The following is a 19,606-nucleotide window of genomic DNA, read 5'->3' as shown; positions in this document are numbered from 1 at the left end:
ACAGCTTTTGGTTTATTGACTTTCTCCAAAGCCTCCAATTTGGTTTTCCCAGAGATGACTCTTTTCACATGAGTATTCTGTTCCCCTCTGTCACAGTTAATTACCTTGTAAAACTATAAGCGCCTCTGGTATAGGTAGGTTTGGGAACAGACATTCTGTTTCTTGTAAGCAGTTCCTGCAGGCCCGAGTACAGAGGTGGAAGTGTGCAGTTGCGCTGGCCGTGGGGGTGGGCGTGCCATGGGCACGGAGGGGGAGGGGCACACTCAGCTGCCCTGCGCTGGCTGTGGGGGGCTGCTGTGAATTGTGGGGGAAAGGCGCTCTTCGGAACCCAGCTCTCATACTTGGCTGTGACGAGGGTGAGTCACTCACCTCTGGGCATCCCAGCTTCCTCAGCGATCACAGAGACAGCTCAGTGGACTCGGTTAACATCCTGAGCACCTATTAAGAGCCAAGCCATACAGCAAGACGGTAGAGGTAAAATTTTCCTGCAGGTTGTTGAGAGAAAGAGACGGGAGGGTACGTGAGTGAATGTGAGCCCTTGTTGTCATGCTCGAGAGAAAGACATCCACCTGTGTGTTCTGCTTTCCCTCTGATGGAGAGGTAGCGCCCCTACAACACTCGTCTCCATGCCTGGCACATGCGGAGGGCTAAGGACCGGTCACCACTACTGCTGTCTGTTCTTAGCTACCTGCCCCTCCTTCACCATGCTGGGGCCCTCCTTTGGTGTTCTTTGATTTTCTACTTTATACAGGCTCTTGAATTTTTTTCCCCTCTCCAGTGTTTGCAGAAATTGAAGCTGGAAAAATGAGAAAGTCTTGGGGGGAAAGCAAAACAAAACAAAAACCGATGATTACCAGGCAGTGTAAATACAGAATTAATTTACTGGACAAGGTTAAGGAACTTGGGGTAATCTGATGTCCACTCCTGTGCTTTAAGGATTCTACTGGTGGTCTTTTTTTTTTTTCCCCCCAAGGCAGTGATGTGTTTCCCTAGGAGCCTGGCCTTTTGAGTAAACTTCTCCAGCTGGTCTCCTTGTCTGCACCGTGCTGGAAAACGATGCCTTTCTCACATATCAGATGAAGGGTGACCTCCTAGGAGATAACCATAGGCCAGTTACTATTGGCCACAAACAATTATGTTTCTTCCTCCCTCCCAGCACAAGAAAGCTTTTGCCGAGTTGGTTTATCCTCGTCCAGCACTGTTAAAAGACACAGTTATGCGAGATCCGAACTGTTGCCGTAGTCTGTAGGGTGGAGGCTGGTTTTTTTTTTTTTTTTAAGATTTTATTTATTTATTTATTTATTTATTTTGACAGACAGAGATCACAAGTAAGCAGAGAGGCAGGCAGAGAGAGAGGAGGAAGCAGGCTCCCTGCTGAGCTGAGAGTCCGCTTGATCCCAGGACTCTGGGACCATGACCTGAGCCCAAGGCAGAGGCTTTAACCCACTGAGCCACCCAGGCGCCCCGAGGTTGGGTTTTACACCAGAGCTTCTCCAGCCTTCAGGTGCTCCCGGATCGCTTGGGGATCCTGCTGAAATGGAGTCTGACTCCACTGGTCTAGGGGAGAGGCTGTGATATCGCCGCTCTTAGCAACTCCCAGGCAAAGCCCCTGCAGATGCCCGTGGACCACAGCGTGAGCACCAAGCTTCCATACTTGCAACCCCCGGTTGGCGGGAGTTCCGTTCTCCCGTGTCTAAGAACGAGCTGCTGACGTGCGGTTAGGTGTGGCTGCTTTCCTAGGACGAGACTGGGTTCTTTCCACATTGTATCTTCCCGTCCAGGTCACATTGCAGAACCAGGCTTCCCACTCCTGCCTGTGTGTATAAAACCTAGTAGTTGTTCAGTCCCCCAGTAGAGCAATTAGAAACGATGGGCATACCAGTCATTAAAATTAAAGGGGTTGTTCTATTGTCTGACGTGGAGAGACATCCGCAGATTGTTGGGTGAGGAAAATGCAGGTGGCCGAATCCGTTTTCTTCTATTATTTGAGGTTTGTAAAGAATTAAGCATGCATTTTCATAAATAATTAAAAAAAAAATCAATAGCACTCCTTTCATTTTGAGAAAAAGACCTAAAGCAAATAATAAAAGAAAGTTAAGTTGCCCCTGAGTTAAATGTGGGTGAAAGCAAGGAAGAATCAGAACCGTGGGGCTAGTCCAACCCCTGCTCCCGTTTCAAGTGGAGTCAGGTGTTCCAGCTCACAAAGCCAGCATAGTATTTCAATCAGTGCCTTATGAATTACAACGGGTGTCGCGCATGTAACGTGATGACGAGAGGAGCTTGGGCAGAAATCCTGGGAGGGGTTGACTGCCCACCACACATCGGGTCCTTGGCGGGGAGCTTCCCCAGGTGCTCAGTGTCCATCCTCTCCTCCCCAAGCGTCGATGCCGAACTCCCACTCATAGAAACCGAGGCCCAGGGAAGCTCATTTTCCTGGGGGTAACACAGCGACCCTCTTAGGATTTGGACCCCACGCCCTCCCACTCTGAACCCAGGGCTTTCTGAAAAGTTTTTGTGTTTCCTGGACTGCGAGGCACCTTCCAACCCTTCCTTTCTTCTCTCTTTTAGACGACTGAACCGGAACCAGCTGCATATGTTACCAGAACTGCTGTTCCAGAATAACCAGGCTCTGTCGAGGCTGTGAGTGATGTGGTGACTGATGCTCTGGCTGTGGTCTTGTCCCTCACCCCGTAGGAGGGGCCGTGTCTGGTCAGAGGGGCCGGACTTTCCGGCCACCGTGACCCCCTGCTCTCCACCTGTCCGGAATCGTGCCGGGCACAAAAGGCCAGGCCTTCCTGTACGAAGGTGCTGCGTGGGGCGTTTCTCAGTGGTTGTGCCCGCTGGGATCCAAGGCTCATTCAGTTCTCTGTGCTGCCTTTGACAGTGTGGGTGTGAGAATGTTCTTGGGAAGGGGTTCTTGTCAGCCATGATGCCAGGCTTTCCAGCCCTGCACATCTGTCTCAGCCTTGGGTGTTCTGCCTTGGATTGAATATTGATTCATTCAATGAAGCCCTTCTTGGACCTCTTTCTATGATCAGATTGGAGTCACGAGATCGGGAAGCTTATCAACCATGGCATAAAGTCATACTTTTATTTGCTGTAAATGTACTTCTTTCAAGCTTCAAGGGTAGTGTCTAATTCTGCTGCTCTATGGTTTGTTAAATGTGGCTGTGATTGTTCTACCATTTATTTCATTTTGGGGGTCTTGCTTTGGGCAGGACTTTAGAGATTCCCTAAGGAATCTCCTCTGCTGTTGCTTAGCATGTGGTCCTTCATTCTTTGCTTGGCTACCTCTAATGATGGAGAGTTCACTCCCTCTCCAGACAGTCAGTTACATTAATGGACAGATCTGCATATTAGAAATTTTTTTAAGTTTGAGCCCTAAATCTGTTTCCCAGCAATTTGTTTTTCTTAGCTTTGCTTTCTGTAAGCATCTAGAACAACTGTGTACTCTTGTTAGAGTAAAAAAAACCATCCCATTTATTTATTATTTATGACAGAGAGAGGGAGTGCAGGGGGGGGGGGGGGAAGGGGCATAGGGAGAGGGAGAGAGAATCCCAAGAAGGTTCCACACTGAGCTCAGAGCCCAGTCCCACAACCCTGTGATCATGACCCGAGCTGAGACCAGGAGTCAGACACTTAACCGACTGTGCTACCCAGGGGCCCCTCTTGTTAGATTTTTGAAGGGCTGTCTGGATTTTGAATTTTGACTTGGGAGGTTTTTGAGTCCTTTTAGTTGTTGCCATTTACAACCTGAAAGACCACTGGTTGGGACCTTCAGCGTGGCCAGCCGAGCACTGTGTGCGTGGTAGTGAGCCTGCTGGTCTTGCCTGGAAAAGCTTGTAGGGCAGCACGTAGGTAGAGGAAGAGGCAGCAAGTGACTTTGACAAGCCTGAGGCTGTGGGGCTGGGAGGGAGACGGCACCCCAGTACTGCCTGAGTGCTGACGGCATGATTGTGGGTTCCTGGAATCTGGATTCAGCACAGCCAGTTCTTTGCACATGTGTCACGATTTCCAGAGCTCTCGATGAGCCTAGTGGTCCCCAGGCAGCCCCTGTGTCCTTGGACCCATCTTCAAGTTTTGTCTTGAAGTTGGAGAGGTGAAGTGACCTTCTCAGGGTCAGAATTCAAGTCCCTTTTGGACTCCCCGCTCAGTGCTCTTCATGGTTTCGTATTTTACTGGAGAAAAGTACTTCTATGCTTTAACAAATTTAAATGACTGGATTTTATGTGTAAAGGCTGACACTAGGAACTCCATTCAAGGAGTGGAAAAGCCACTGAAGAGGACAGGAGTCTGCCGGACTCCTGCTCTTGGCACCCTATGGCCCTGGGAACCAGGGGAGGCGGTGGCCTCCAGAAACACCGGATGTTCTCACCCCTGTGACCCGGGGCTGGCTCTCCTGGGGAGGGGGCCAGTCAGCAGCCAACAGAGGGACTTCCAGGAGAAGGGCACGTCTGATAGAAGGCTTGGTGGTTCTTTGGGGAGTATTTCCAGGCTCTAGAGCCAGAACATTTCCCCAGTCCTATTGCTTTTTCTTTTTAGGCAATGGGTCCCTAACTCTTGGCAGGAGATGTTTTTTATCCAGGAGCATAGCCAGACCTGGTGGAGGGAAACTATTTTCTTCAGATCTCCTGTTAATATTTCTGGAGCTCGGCTGAAGGGACAAGTGTGGCAGCCCGCAGCACTTTGGGGAGGAATCCTGTGCAGTGTCCCTGCTCAGGTCAGGTTGGGACTTGAGTTTAGAGCTGGGCCCAACCTGTTTTAGTGCCACTGGACACCGCTCCAAGTCAGGCCATCTCAAAGTGCACATCCTGGGGGAAAAGGTTAAACAGACCCTTTTATTGATCTGGTTGTTTGTTCCTGTTTTTTTTTTTTTAAGATTTTATTTATTTATTTATTTGACAGAGAGAGAGAGAGAGAGGGAGAGATCACAAGTAGGCAGAGAGTCAGGCAGAGAGAGAGGAGGAAGCAGGCTCCCTGCTGAGCAGAGAGCCCTATGCGGGCCTCGATCCCAGGACCCTGAGATCATGACCTGAGCTGAAGGCAGAGGCTTAACCCACTGAGCCACCCAGGCGCCCTGTTCTTGGGTTTTTTACCTTTGTTGTCATGCTGAGGAAGGATGCAGGAGCTCCAGGTGCTCAAAGACTTATTTGTTGATATTCTTTGTCACAACTGTACCCTCAGTCTATTGACTTGAGCATCTGGTATTGCCAATGTCTCTGATACTGTCGCAGTCCGCTTGGTCTGGCCGAGGAACGCTTGGACACTCTGGGCTCTGGAAACAGAAACCCCCGCAGGCTGGTGACGGGAAGGGTGGTGGGGAATTGCGAGGGCACAACCAGCAGACTTACACGTTCCCAGGACAGGAAGTGAAGTATTGCTGGGATCAGACGGAGAGGTGAAGGGTGTTTCCAGTTCTTTCTGAATATCTCATTATTTTCCTGCTTCTCCCTGCAGACCAGTATCCTGGGCTTATGGGCAGCATCTCAGCTCCGCCATGACTTTGCTTAGCCCCCGTGCTGACTCCCCTCCTACTTCCTGTGACCTTGGAGTTAATCCCCATGTCTCAGGTCCCAACTCCAGATTTCTGGGGAAAGAATCTGATTGGCTCACCTTTGGTCATCAGGTCATTCCTGGGTCAAGGAGCTGGTTTGGGGGTTCGTGGGATTGCCTGGTGCTGTCTTACCGGGGAGCCCACTCCTCTAGGAACTGGAGGGGGGCCACATTCCCTTAGGAGGCAGGGCCTGGTAGTTCTGTTGACCTCCCCGCTGCTTTGAGGGATCCGTTGCTAATCCTTCCCACCTGGAGCAAATCATGGACTTTTAGCAGAGGCCATTATGCTAAATCAGCATGAAACACATTTGAGAGAGACCAAAGCATAGGTGACGTGTGCTCACAGAGTGGGTCAGATGGCACAGTCCATATTTGGGTTGACTTTGTGTGTGTGGCTGTCAGGTGCTAAAATCCTGGTACTGGCTATTCTTCAGGAATATTTCCGCTTTGTTGGGTTGGTCTGTCCATTGCTTTCCATATGTGGGACCTGAGGCCCAGAGACGTGACTTGCCTTGGACCACAGAGCTATTTGGTGATGGGGCTGGAATTAGATACCAGGCCTTTGAAGATCCTGAAATCTCACATTTAGGGATCTAGCCTAAGGAAATAATAAAACATGAGCACGAACACGTTCATTGCAGCGTTATTTAGAATTTTGAAATGTAGGATATTCTTTTTTTTTTTTTAAGATTTTACTTATTTATTAGACAGAGAGATAGTAAGAGCAGGGAGGATAGGGAGAGGGAGAAAGCAGGCTCTCTGCTTAGGGAGGCTGATGTGGGGCTCGATCCCAGCACCCTGAGTTCAAGACCTGAGCTGAAGGCAGACATGTAACCGACTGAGCCAGGTGCCCTGAAGTGTAGAATATTCCTTTATTGAAATATAGAATACTGAATATTGAAATGTATGTCCAATGTTGGAACAGTTCAGTAAATTATGATATAGCTGCTTGAAGAAATATTTATATCACCGTCAAATGTGGTCTTTATGGAGGATGTAGAGTATCACAGACAAATGTTTGCGTTACCAAAAGCCAGGATGCAAAACTGTACTGACAATAAAATACTAAATAAATCACTGTAAAGAAGGCACGGAAAAAGACCCTAAAATGCCAACAGGGGTTGTCTCTGTGTGACTTTTTTCTTTTCTGGTTTTCCCAGATGTTCTGTAAGAAGCATGTGTGACTTTTATGGTAGGAGACCTCCCAGCTTTTACAAGTGCTGGAAAGCCTCTGTGGTTGGAGTTATTTTGAGTGCTGGCCATGTGATGTTGGAGGGCTTCCTCCAACCCTGGGGAAAACTGCTTTGCTCTTTTGTCAGATAAAGAGAATTCTGGCTACCTCGCAGGCTGTTGCGGGGATTGGAGAAAGATGTAACCTACTCTTGTGGCAGGTGTAAACTTTGTGGCCGGTGATAGATGCTCAGGGAATGTGGGATGAATCCACATGAGGACTGGTTTGGCGGAGGCATCATTGTCTTCAAGTTGACCTTGCACTTGAGCGTTTGTCCATCTGTCTGTTTTCATGTAGAACCATCTTGTCCCATGGCAGGGATCTCTCGGAACAGGTTTAAATGTTTTTTTTTTTTTTTTTTTTTTTCCTCCACAAGAGGCTGTGTTTCATGAGGCACACCTGCAGAGACACCCCTAGGGGCTGTGGAGGGGGGCTGGTGTGCTTTCCTGCAGTCACGGGGCTGGTGGGGGGGTGACCTGGGACTGGCGTCACTCAGGCCCAGGAACTGCCAAAGGGATGTGCCTTTTGTACTCTCGGGTACTTTCCTGGGCAAGCATGGAGCTGGTAGGTGATGTTGCCCTGAAATGTTTCTTAGGGCCCTGGAGTCACTTGTGTGCTCTTTGCTTTCTTGGGGAGGCCCTGAGTTCCCGCTCAGCACCCTCACTCCATGACCTCTTTAGAAGAGAGCGCCCACCCACCCCTTGTCTGCGGGTGGAGGAAGTTGGAGCCCCTGCAGAAATATGCCTATTCTGTGACATCTCGCTGCCTGGGTCTCCCAGGACCATCATGAAATGTCTCAGGAACCACAGTTGTTACAGTAACTGTTAGGACAAATGGAAGGTCATTCTGTTCCAGGCTCATGGCAGGGGGGTGGACAATCTTCAAACATGATCTGATTTCGTCATCAGAACATCTCTGTGGTCAGCATTTCCCTCATTTTACAGATGAAGACATGCGAGCTCAGAGGGTTTGGGACATGCCCAAGGTGCTGAGTCAAATTCAAACCCTGGTCTCTCTGATGCTAAAGCTCATCCTTCCCTACTGGTCATCCACCCCCCTTTTCCATCCACCATCTCCTTACCACCCATCCACTTCCTGTTCTCGTCTACCTACTTACCTACCCACCCACCTACCTATCCTCCAACCCCATCATTCTGTCACATACCCACCCCCTGCTCATCTGCACTCCTACTTACCTATCTCCCAATTCACCAGTCAACCCATCCATCTGCCCATCTATCTCTATACCCTGTACCATCCCTCCATCTTCCCATCTCCTCCCACCCATCCTTCCATCGAACATACTCCCACCCCCCTACTCCATCTGCTTTCCCATCCATTCTCCCACTCACTTACCCACAACCGTCACCATCCCCAGCCAGCTCCCCACCCATTCAACTTCTACCGACCCATGTACCAATCGGTCTACCTATAATCCTACTCATCCTCCCCCCCCCCCATTCATTTAATGGTTACTCAGGGCCTCCTGTGGGCCAGGCGCTGTTCTAGGTGCTGAGAACACTCAGAGGGGGCTGTGTAGGGGGGCAGAGGGCAGGCGCTGTCTCTCTGGGAGGGGAGGGTTATCATCAGCGCTTTCTGAGAACAATTGGCTTGTGTCTGACCAGCAGCAGGATGCAGTGAGTGGGGCGGACTCTCCCCTGGCTGGATCGCTGTCCCCTGCAGGGGTGGCTCCACTCTGGGGGCAGGTGGCCTGGGTTTGGGGCGTGCTTCATTCCCTGACAGTCGATCACAGGAGAATGTGGAGATGTTTTGTGGATGCGTACAGGGCTCAGCCACGCTTGAACCTCATGGCTCCTCACCCAGTCTCCACACGCATTTGGGGTGGAGAACAGTGAGGGTCAGACTCTGTGCCTCTGTCCTTCTGGATCTGGGGCAGGGTCTGTGCTGTGCCTTGCACTCCCTCCTCTCGCTGGTTGCCTTCCCTTCCTTGTCCAGAAGCCACTTCCGGCAGCCCAGTTCCTCTGGGTTTCTTTTTAGCCTTGAAACCAATATGCGTCCGGACAAGATCAACCTTTTGTGTCTCTGCTGGACCTGGAAGGGGTGGGGGTGGGTGATTAAGGGCAGCCCAGGGCACTTCTTTCCCCTTATTTATATCCCTGCTGTAAGGAGGAGCAGGATAGCTCATTAACAGGGCCCTGGTGTCTGGAGAGGCGTGGAGGTGATTTCCTGCAGGAGTCCTGTTGAAGAATGCCTGACCCCGCCGACCCCGTCTGGAGTTGGGTTTAATTAAACTGTCAGCACTGGTCAGAAGAACAAAGACTCCCTTCCAGTCCTGGTCCCCAGCCCCCATCAGAGGCGGGAGGGCATTCTCTGCTGAAATGAAGAGCTGTTAAAAATGGATCTGTCTTGCCTCTGAGGGAAATTACCCAAAGCAGGAAGGTGACCTCGCTGTTGTGACACGTCCACTCCAGGCGGCAGGTCTGTGGAAAATGGAACAAGCCATGCTGCCCAGGACCCTAGTTGCGGGATAAGGAGGGCTCCAGGGGCCGCCCCTCACTGGCTGGGGCCTCCTTCCTGCCAGAACCCCTTCCGTAAGGTGCTGTCCCTTACTCCCTAGGCGTCACGGTCCCCAGGAAGGACCTTCACGGGCTTTGTCTCATGAGATAGGAAGTCTGTGAGATGATTCTGGCATTAACGATGGAAAGGAACTTCCTTGGTTAGACAGTTTGGGAAGTTCTGGGTCAAATAGGGTTCTTTGTAGAGGGACTGTTCAGCTCCTCTAACCTGCTGTGTACCTTATGAAGCACATGTATGGGGATGGGGGTGGGAGGAGGGGCGCGTGTCATTGCCCAAATGAGATCTTAAGAGCCTGGGAGCTCTGACAGTGAGGGTCAAGGCCAGCTCAAACCCAGGTCCTTCTGACTCCAAACCCGTGCACCTACCTCTCCCTGTTAGTTTTCTAATTAGTGTGAATGAGAGTTGTCTAGGGGAGTTTATTAAAATACAGGTTATCTTCAGAGACCCTGAGTTAGTTGCTTTGGAAAGGCCCAAGAATCTGCATTCTTATCAAGGCCCTCTTTATCTGGTTCACACTTAGACAGCCTTGCTCTCAGCACACTTTGAAGAGCCTTAGGTAGACACTCCTCTACGGTCAGAGCCCCCTTTTTGCCCCTGCCCGGCTGCGTTCTGCTGGGGGCAGGGGCACGCTAACAAAGGCCCTCCTGAGGGCAGACGCTTTGCCTCCTGCAGCCACACCAAGAACAATTTGGGGATTATGAGTTAGCAATTATGGAGCACTCTGAATTCTCAAAGTGCTTTCCAATCATTAAATACGTGCCTGCTGTCAAGACTCAAGTGAAAAAGGCAAGCGTCCCACTGGGCTGGTCGGGAGCCTCTGCCGAAGAGGGCAGCCAGCCCGAGACTGACGTCCTGAGTGCCAGAGAGGGCTGATGCGCCCAGCATGGTTTAATGTCCTAAACGCAGCGCTGGCCCCTGGCTCTGACCCCGCAGCTTCAGAACCACATAGGCCTTCACAAACACACGCAGCCAGGGCCTGGAGGAGGGCTGGAGGGAAGAGCCGCCGATGGGTCAGCCCCCAGGAGAATGCCCTGCGAAGACAGAGTGCTCTGCTGGGGACATTTTCCAGGGGCTCAAAGGAATGAAAGGTCCTCTCTTACAGCATTTACAAAAATCATCATGGAACAAACTGAATCCATAAGCATCAAGAAGACTCTGAACAGAGAAGAGTGCACACAGGACGGGGCTATTGTGAATAACTTTTACGAGAGTGAGGACTGTTTTTAAGCCATTTCAGAAATTATATAAATAATTTTACCATGCCAATAAAGAAAGATATGGTTTTTTAAAATTAAATAAGGTATTTAAAAACACTTGAGCTATCATTCAAATATTTTTTTAAAAGATTTTATTTATTTATTTGACAGAGAGAGATCACAAGTAGGCAGGAGGCAGGCAGAGAGAGGAGGAAGTAGGCTCCCTGCTGAGCAGAGAACCCGACATGGGGCTCGATCCCAGGACCCTGGGATCCTGACCTGAGCCAAAGGCAGAGGCTTTAACTCACTGAGCCATCCAGGCGCCCCTCATTCAAATATTTTTTAAAATTAGTTTAATACCAAAGCAATATATAACTGTTACAGTAACAGTAATTGCCATTTGTTAAGCTTTTGTACACTGAACACTTTTTGTGGATTTTCTCATTTTAATTGTCAAAATCCTATGCAACTATTATCCTGTTTTACAGTGGGGAGAACTGAGGCACGGAGAGGTGAAGAAATGGATTATGTAGCTATTGTTGGCGGATCCAGGCTTTGAATGTGGGGCACGCTCTAACCCTTGACGCTATCCTGCCTTTTGTGATAGGAAACAGAGAAATAGGAAGCAAAAAGAGATTGCTCAGGAGTCTTCTGGGGAGGCAAGAAGTTCTGAGTTGGGCGCCTGGGTGGCTCAGTCGGTTGAGTGTCTGACTTCAGCTCAGGTCATGATCTCAGGGTCCTGGCTGGGATCCAGTCCCCTGTGGGGCTTCCTGCTCAGCGGGGAGCCTGCTTCTCTCTCTGCCTCTCCCCCTGCTCATGCTGTCTCTGTCTCTCAAATAAATAAAATCTTAAAAAAAAAAGTTTTGAGGGGCGCCTTGGTGGCTCAGTGGGTTAAGCCGCTGCCTTCGGCTCAGGTCATGATCTCAGAGTCCTGGGATCGAGCCCCGCATCGGGCTCTCTGCTCTCTAGGGGAGCCTGCTTCCTCCTCTCTCTCTGCCTGCCTCTCTGCCTGCTTGTGATCTCTCTGTCAAATAAATAAATAAAAATCTTAAAAAAAAAAAAAAAAAAGTTTTGACTCCAGAGTCGAAGGCTGTGGGAGACACGGGTGGGTGGAGAGGATGGAGTTGGCCCAAGAGCAGGGACACCACAATCTAGAGTGTTGTGTGGATCTCAGCAGAAGGCAGTGTAGACGGTCTCTGTCTTTTAGAGTGAAGAGTCTGGAAAGGGTGATAGAGGGGGCCACAGAGGGTTCTTATGAGCAGAGCAACTGAGCAGAGAGTAAATATGATCTTTCCTCAACACCCCACCCTCTCAATGAAGGCCTCCCGCTCCCAGTCTCTGTACCTGAGACGTGAGGGACAGATGGGCCTCCATCCCTTCCTTGGCCTGCCTGAAATGCCACCTCCCGGTCACAGCTCCTCACGTCCCCCCTACCCAGGCAGAACTGACTCTTGGCTCTTCAGAGCTTTCTATTTTGTTCCTTTATAACTTGTGTGTGTGTGTGTGTGTGTGTGTGTGTGTGTGTGTGTGTGTGTGTGGTAAAATAAACTAATACTTGCCATTTTAACCGTGTCTAAGTGTGCGGTTCAGTGGCATTAACGATATACTCCTGTGTTGGGAGTCGGTGCTGTCTGTGCCCCACGCTTCCTCGTCATCCCCATCCCGCGGAACAGTAACTCCCCTTTCCTGGCCCTCCGCCAGCCCTCATCACCTCTCTTTTACTTTCCGTCTCCATGCATGTGCGTCTCCTGAGTTCGTCACGCATGTGGAAGCAGACGACATTTGCCCTCTGGGGCTGGCTTACTCACCCAGCCTGGTGTTCTCGGGGATGAAGGCCTGCCCGTCCTCATTACCCCAGCACATGTGGCTTTAGCAGGGCCGGCAAGCCGTGTCTTTCTGGTGGCAGACATTGTCCCAAAGGCTATGGGAGGAGAATGAATGGCTTCTGCTCTTTGTAGGGGGTCCAGGACTTCCATCCTCCCTTCTCTGATCCCGGGGCTCGTGGTTTCACACTTGTGTGTTGTGTGTCAGCTTCATGGATTTGATAGACTCAGTCCTTGCCGGCCGATCTCTGTTCTACTTGACCAGTGGTTGACCTTGACCTGTGGCCCAGAAATATGAAGCCAGTTGTTCAAGGGCTTAGTGACGTTTTGTAGGAGAAGTGAATTCTACTGAGGGTGGGCTGGATGGAGTCTCTGGAGAAGCAGGCAGGGAGTATCCCTCTGCTTGAAATGGGCTGTGGAGGGTAGTTATAGGGAGCCCCTGTTTCTGGGAGGCCTTGAGAACTTGAGGGAGGAAGGAACCAAGGAGGAGATGGAGATGGACGCGAGTCAGCAAGAAATTGTCCCCAGGTGATGCCTGGCAGGGTTTGACTGACTCCATTTTTTGTTAGGTTGGGCCAGACCCTTGCATGAGCTGCCGAGACCCTCCCCTCCACAGAACTCTGTGGCTTCGGTGGTTCTATTTGGGATTCTAGCCAGCTGCCCACAGGGCTTGAGAAGCTCAGAGAAGAAACCCTGGGGTTCCTCAAGCTCTTTGCTGTGTGTGCAGTCAGGCCAAATGAGCTAACTCAATTATATTTTCTTTGATTTTTCGCTGGAATCATATATCATTTTGGAGTAACACTGGCCATCTTTTGCTAAAAAGAAGATCCAACTGGCAGTTGATTAATTGGCTCTTGAGTAATAATAAAAATATGGAAAGGTAGGTGTGCCTGGGCGGCTCAGTGGGTTAAACCCTCTGCCTTCGGCTCAGGTCATGATCTCAGGGTCCTGGGATCGAGCCCCACATCGGGCTCTCTGCTCAGCGGGGAGCCTGCTTCCTCCTCTCTCCCTCTGCCTGCCTCTCTGCCTGCTTGTGATCTGTCTGTCAAATAATAAATAAAATCTTAAAAAAATATATGGAAAGATATATTATTAATAAAGATATTTTATTACTATTATTTTTTAAAGATATTTTAATGGCCCAGACATTTCAGATGTTTGGGGGGTGTGAAGTGGAAGTAGCAAAAGGCATTCTTTTGGCAAATGGCTGGGAACCATTGGCTTATACGTTTGGACCTATTCCTACGCCCCACGCCCCCCCACCCCATGCTAAAGGGCAAGGAGCCCCTGGTTATTCTTCTCCGTGGTCAGTGTGGCTTTGGCCCCAGTGTTGATACAGAGCTTTTCAGCAGAGTCTCAGTCTTTGTCCCAGGACAGCTCTGGGTCTCCTGCTCTTGGTGGGGAGCGGGGAGAGTGGTACAGGGTGGGTAAAGGAGAGGCAGGGAGCTGATAAACTTATCCCAAGTCTTTCCCAAATCTCTGGCTCTGTTCCCCATAATTCTGTGGGGTCCAGACCTTTGCTGAAGAGATGCAGGCCTCTACCTGGCCAGTTGTGGGCACTGAGAAGTGAGCCGGCATGAGCAGACCCTGGTGTAGACCCTGGGTGAGATAGTGGACTCTGGCCGGGAAGGGAGGAGGGTCAGAATTGGTCCTGATGAGAGCCAGTAAAGGTGTACACTAACCTGAAAGGAAACGCTGGTCTTTTATGAAAAGTGGGCATCATGAAATGGACACTGTATATCCTTAGACCACTTAACACTTTGCAAAAAAACTTCTTAGCAAACCTCTTGGAGTTGGTATATGGCATATTTTTTCTACCCTTAAGGAGGCAACTGGAGATTGGCTAAAAGTTGCTGGCTCCCTGAGCTGATAAAGAGCACAGGCCCCCTCTCCCCGTACTGCCTCGTGGGTTTAATGAAGCTGCAACCACTTTTGCCTTTAAGGACGTTGACTTGCTTGGGGGATTTGTCCTCCCCCAGCAGGGACGTGTGAGGGGACACAGGCACAGCCACAGGCAGCTCTGCCCTCCTGTCTGGATTTGTTTCCTATGCTGCTGGGACAAACTGTCACAAACTCAGTGGCTTTGAACAACACAGATGTGTTATCACACAGCTCTGGAGGTCAGGAATCTGAAACAGCTCTCGATGTGAGGCTAAAGTCAAGGTGTGGGCAGAGTTGTGTTTCTTCCGGAGGCTCGGGGTGAATCTCTTCCTTTTCTTTTCCAGCTTCTAGAGGTCAGACACATTCCTTGGCCAGTGGCTGCATCATTCTCTCCAACCACTTCAGCTGCCATGTCTCCCTATCTCTCTTGAACCTTCTTTCCCTTGTAAGGTCCTTGTGATTACATGGGGTCCACCTGGATAAGCCAGGATAACCTCCCTGTCTCAAGATTTGTAACAATGCCATGTCTGCAAAACCCCTTTTGCCATGTAAGGTCACATTCAGGGGCCTTGGGGGGTAAGGACAAGGACATCTTTGGGTGACATTATTCTGAATACTGCGCTGCGGCTTCTCTTTGGAGGACAGTATCTCTCAGTGACCAGAAGCGTGGCGTAGCTCCTCCCTGCCTGGGATTATGGAATGATGGGCACATACCATCGTAGTTCCAGAAGCTCTCCAGAGAAGTGCGCCTCTGGGCAGTCTTCCTGGCCCTTCCAGGTCATGGTTAGGTTCACCAATATTGAGCCCTCTCTTTCCCTCCGATGATCATTTGGTACTGATTAGCTGTGGGACTCTGGGTGAGTTACTTAACCTCTCTGCCTCTATTGCATCATCTGTAAAATGGGGAGGGGGATATTGTGAGAATTAGGGGTGTTTTGTACAGACCACCCAGTTCAAGTGCTGTGAATGCCACCATCACCCAAACCGTCATCCTGCAAGCAATGGAGGGGGTGGGCACGCATGACCCCTCCAGCCGTCTTACTTGGATGTAGAGAATGATCTGCTGTTCTAGAAGTCTTCTTGGGTTGCCTCAGGCTGGTGGGCTTCTCTCGATCCCCTTTCCTCATGGCCTCAGCGGGAGGATCCTGGCTAGGCCCGGTGCGAAGGTCCTGATTGCCTTCTTGCTTGTCTCCTTGGCTCAGAGCAGGGCCTGTTTCCGTTCCAGCACCTGTGCTCTCCATGTGGCCAGAGCTTCCCACCTCCCTCTGCATCTTGTTGAAACTCCCTCTGGGTCTGGCAGGCAGCTTAGCCTGTTGCCCGAGAGTTTTACTCACGCAGCCTCTTCTTTTCTTGGTTTTATAGGCTGAAAATGAGAGTGACTTCATACCAATGGAAGAATTATTTCTACAGCCTTTTTCTCTGAGTGCCTTCCCCAGGAGCTCAGCTAATGGAGAGCACTTTAGTAGATGAACTTGGCGTGACTATCAACATGAGTGATAACTCATGACGTTTAAATCTGTGATCTGTGATAGCACAGGATTGAGGAGGGAAATGCTGGATACTGTTCATTACCGTTTTCGTGAATTCTTGACCGGTGGTGATCTCTGCTTCATCTGCTCTTAACTTCCCTAACATTGAGCCTCTTAGCATCAGCTGTTCGTCCAAGAGCACACACGTGGCTTTGTTACTTTGGGACTTGAGGCCATCTTGGCCCCAGAAGTCCACAGGGGCCGTAGAGGTTGTCACATGTGAACGAAGGACCGGATATTCCAGAAGGTTCCTCAGCTTTCACTGACGTATCTGACGCTCAGTTCTGCTTCATTAAATTCAGGCTCTCATCTGCCCTTCCCAGTTCTAGTCTGTCCTGTCTCTTGTCAAATGTGGCTTAAAACAAAAAACAAAAAAAACCCCAAAAAACTGTGACTAAAATCATATCATATAAATTTTGGCATCTTTACCATGTTTACGTGTACAGCTCCGCAGTGGTAAGTGTGTTTATACGGTTATGATGGGAGCTCTGGAACTTTTGCATCCTGCGGGCCTGTACCCATTAGCCAAGTCCTCCATGTCCCTCCCCCAGCCCCCCGAAAGCACCATTCTGCTTTCTGTCTATGGATGTGACCACTCTGGGGGTCTCACGGGCGCGGACTCATGCAATGTCCATCTTTCTGTGACTGGCTCATTTCACTCAGCATCATGTCCTCAGGGCTCATCCATGCTCCCGTGTGCGACAGGATTTCTGATATTTCGGTCTGAAAGGTGTTCTGTCTCGTGTATCCACTCGTGTGTTGATGGACATTTTAGTTGTTTCCAGCCTTAGCCATTGTGAATAGAGCCGCGGTGAACATGGGTGCGCAGATATCTCGAGACCCTGCTTTCCATTCTTTCGAGTATATTCCAGGAGTGGGATTGCTGGATCCTCTGGTAGTTCTATTGTCAATTTTTTGAGGGGCAGATGCTGTTTTCCATAGAGATTTCACCAGTTTGCCAACACTTGTTATTTTCTGGTTTTTGTTTTTTTTGTTTTTTGGGGGTTTTTTGATAGTTGCCATTCTAGTGGGTGTGAGACAATAGATCATTGTGGGTTTGATTTGCATTCCTCTGATGATTAATGATGTCGAGTATCTTTCCGTATGCTTGCTGGCCACATGTATGTCATCGTTGGAGAGATGTCTTTGTATGTTTTGGGTATTTAGCCTTTTGTCAGATGTATGGATTGCAAATGTTTTTTCCCATTCCATACGTTTTCTTTTCATTCAGTTGATTGTGTCCTTACAGGCACAGAAATTTTTGATGTAGTCCCACATTTCTGTTTTTGCTTTTCTTGTCTTTGCTTTTGGTGTCGTGTTGAAGAAATCATTGCCATGTACAATTTTGTGAAGCATTTCTCCTGTTTCCCCCCCCCCCCCAGGAGTTTTAGGTCTTACATTTAAGTCTTCAATCCATTTTTAAAAAAAATATTTTATTTATTTGAGAGAGAGTGAGGGAGAGAGAGCACAAGCAGGGTAAGGGTAGAGAAAGGGGGAGAAGCACACTCCCCGCTGAGCAGAGAGCCTGATGCAGGACTTGATCCCAGGACCCCAGGACCATAATCTGAGCAGAAGGCAGATCCTTAACCAACTGAGCCACCCAGCCACCCCAGTCTTTGATCCTTTTTGAGTTAATTTTTATATATGGTGAAAGATAAGGGCCTGACTTCTTTTCTTTTGCGTGTGGCTATCCAGTTTTCTGAGTACGATTTGATGAAGAGACTGTCCTTTCACCATTGGATGGTCTTGGTACCCTTGTTGAAGATCATTTGACCATCCAGGTGAGGGTGTATTTCTGGGCTCTCCATTCTATTCCTTTGGTCTATTTGTCTGTCTTTATGCTAATACCACTCAGTTTGATCACTATGGCTTTATAATATGCTTTGAAATCAGGAAGTAAGAGTCCTTCAACTTTGTTCTTTTTTTTTTTTTTTAATATTTTTTTATTTATTTAACAGACAGAGATCACAAGTAGGCGGAGAGGCAGGCAGAGAGAGAGGGGGAAGCAGGCTCCCCGCCCAGCAGAGAGCCGGAGTGGGGCTCGATCCCAGGACCCTGGGACCATGACCTGAGCCGAAGGCAGAGGCTTAACCCACTGAGCCACCCAGGCGCCCCCCTTCAACTTTGTTCTTTTTCAAAATCACTTGGGGTCCAGTGATGGCTTTTTACTTGGAAGCACAAGGGACCTGTCACAACAGAAAAGAGGCTACAGAAACTTAGATCTCTGGATTCAAACGGGACAAAAGTCATTTGCTCCAGCCTCCACTTAACCACCTCAGTGATGGGGAGCTCACAAGATAGCGGGTCTTGTGGCAAGTAGCTCTGATGAGTAGGAATTCTCATACTAACCTTGACCTGTTTTCCTGGCATGTTCACCCAGTGACCTTGGTGTTGCTCTCTAGAGTTTTACTCAGAGCAGAGTTGTAGGTTTATCTTCATTATCTTCAAGGGACCGTGCAAGACTTGCATGAGAGGCTCTAGGGCTGAAGCTATCTTTAAGTGACAGTCTGTTATATACAATCTTTTTCAAGTTCAGGGCGATTCTCAGAATCTTTGTTCTCCTCCTCGTTCTAACCCATTTTTCTCTCCCAGGACGTCCTCATCTTCCTGGTCCCTGTTTGAACTGGCCTATTGGGTGGGCTACTCAGAGGCTCCCTTGAGAAGTGCAGGACCATAGCTGCCAGAAGCAGGCATAATTTAATAAAGTAGGATCCTTTATGTAGGGGGTAATTTCCCCATCTTCCTCTCAGGAATCCAGCCCTTACCAGACCTTCCTGTCTGTAATTAGGGTTTCTTGGCATAGACCAGTAAGGAGGTGGGGGTACTAGAGGGCCGGAGAGAGAGTAGTCTGAGGGGGCCTGGGGACTTTTTGGCAGAGTGTGACAGAAATGAGCATTGGATTGAGAGCCAGGACGCTTGTGTTCTAGATCTGGGTCTGTCCCCCTCTGGCTGTGACACCTTGGACAAGTCATCAGCATCTCTGCATACTGCTGTGTTTGTCATGTTTATTAATGGACTGAGTGAGCACACAGAAGGGATGTTCAGCAGATGTGCTGGTGGCACAAAACAGCAAAGGGACAAGCATTGTAGCCAAGGTGACAGAAGACTGAAAAAGGAACTCCATGAACGGGGCTGGAATCAATGAGGTGAAATTAAATACTGAGAAATATGAAGACAACTTTGAAAGCGCTGAAAGGGGGAGACCTGGTTTGGGAGCACTTGTTAGAAAAAGGGCCTGTGACTTTAAGATGAGGATGAGCTGAGTGTGGGAAGGTGGCTCTAAGAGGGAACGTGGTCACAGGCTGAATTAATGGAGGCAAGGTGTCCTCTCTGGGGGAGGGGATAGACCTGTTCTAGTCTGTGCTGACTTGCGCACATGCGGAGAACGGGATCCATACTGGAATCTGGGTTGTGTTATGGATAGCTGCAGGGAGAACACCACATGTGTTCTGGACAAGGTTGGCTAACACTGGGAGCCTCTGGAAAACATTTCACGGGAGATGTAGTCAAGCAGCCTGAGGCTATTTGGTGTGAAGAAAACAAATGTAGAGGAACTCAGAGAAATTTTCTAATCTATCTGAAGGGCTGTCCTGAGAACAAGGAAGCTGACTGGTTGCAGAAGCAGAAGTGGGTCCAGTGGGTGGAAGACGGGCAAGTGGATTTTGTTCTGGGCGAGGCAGGCTTGTCAAGAGCTGGCTGCAGGCGGCTGGGCAACTCTGCTTTCTGCCTCATCCCTGGAAGAGTTCAAGGGGGAGCGGAATTGGCCTCTGCTAGGACCATGTGCCCAAGATGCCTTGAGCCTGGGTTTCGCAGCGGCGGCGGCTTGTGGATCTAGGGCCCTCGAACCAGCTTCAC

The 19,606-nt window shown here is 49.6% G+C and overlaps 1 protein-coding gene across 1 annotated transcript in view; it reads left to right on the top strand.

Moving 5' to 3' along the window:
* Positions 1–19,606, top strand: part of LOC111144820 (slit guidance ligand 1) — a 163,680-nt gene that overhangs the window by 26,831 nt on the left and 117,243 nt on the right. Inside the window, exon 4 of the mRNA XM_022499320.1 lies at positions 2,569–2,640. Coding sequence (XP_022355028.1) covers positions 2,569–2,640 — 72 coding nt within the window. The remainder of the gene's footprint in view (positions 1–2,568; positions 2,641–19,606) is intronic.

The sequence above is a fragment of the Enhydra lutris genome, unplaced genomic scaffold, assembly GCF_002288905.1.
Source record: "Enhydra lutris kenyoni isolate GAN:26980312 unplaced genomic scaffold, ASM228890v2 scaffoldscaffold12, whole genome shotgun sequence".
Lineage (NCBI taxonomy): Eukaryota > Metazoa > Chordata > Mammalia > Carnivora > Mustelidae > Enhydra > Enhydra lutris.
Note: the sequence above shows the minus strand (reverse complement) of the source record. Positions and strands in the feature narration are given on the sequence as shown.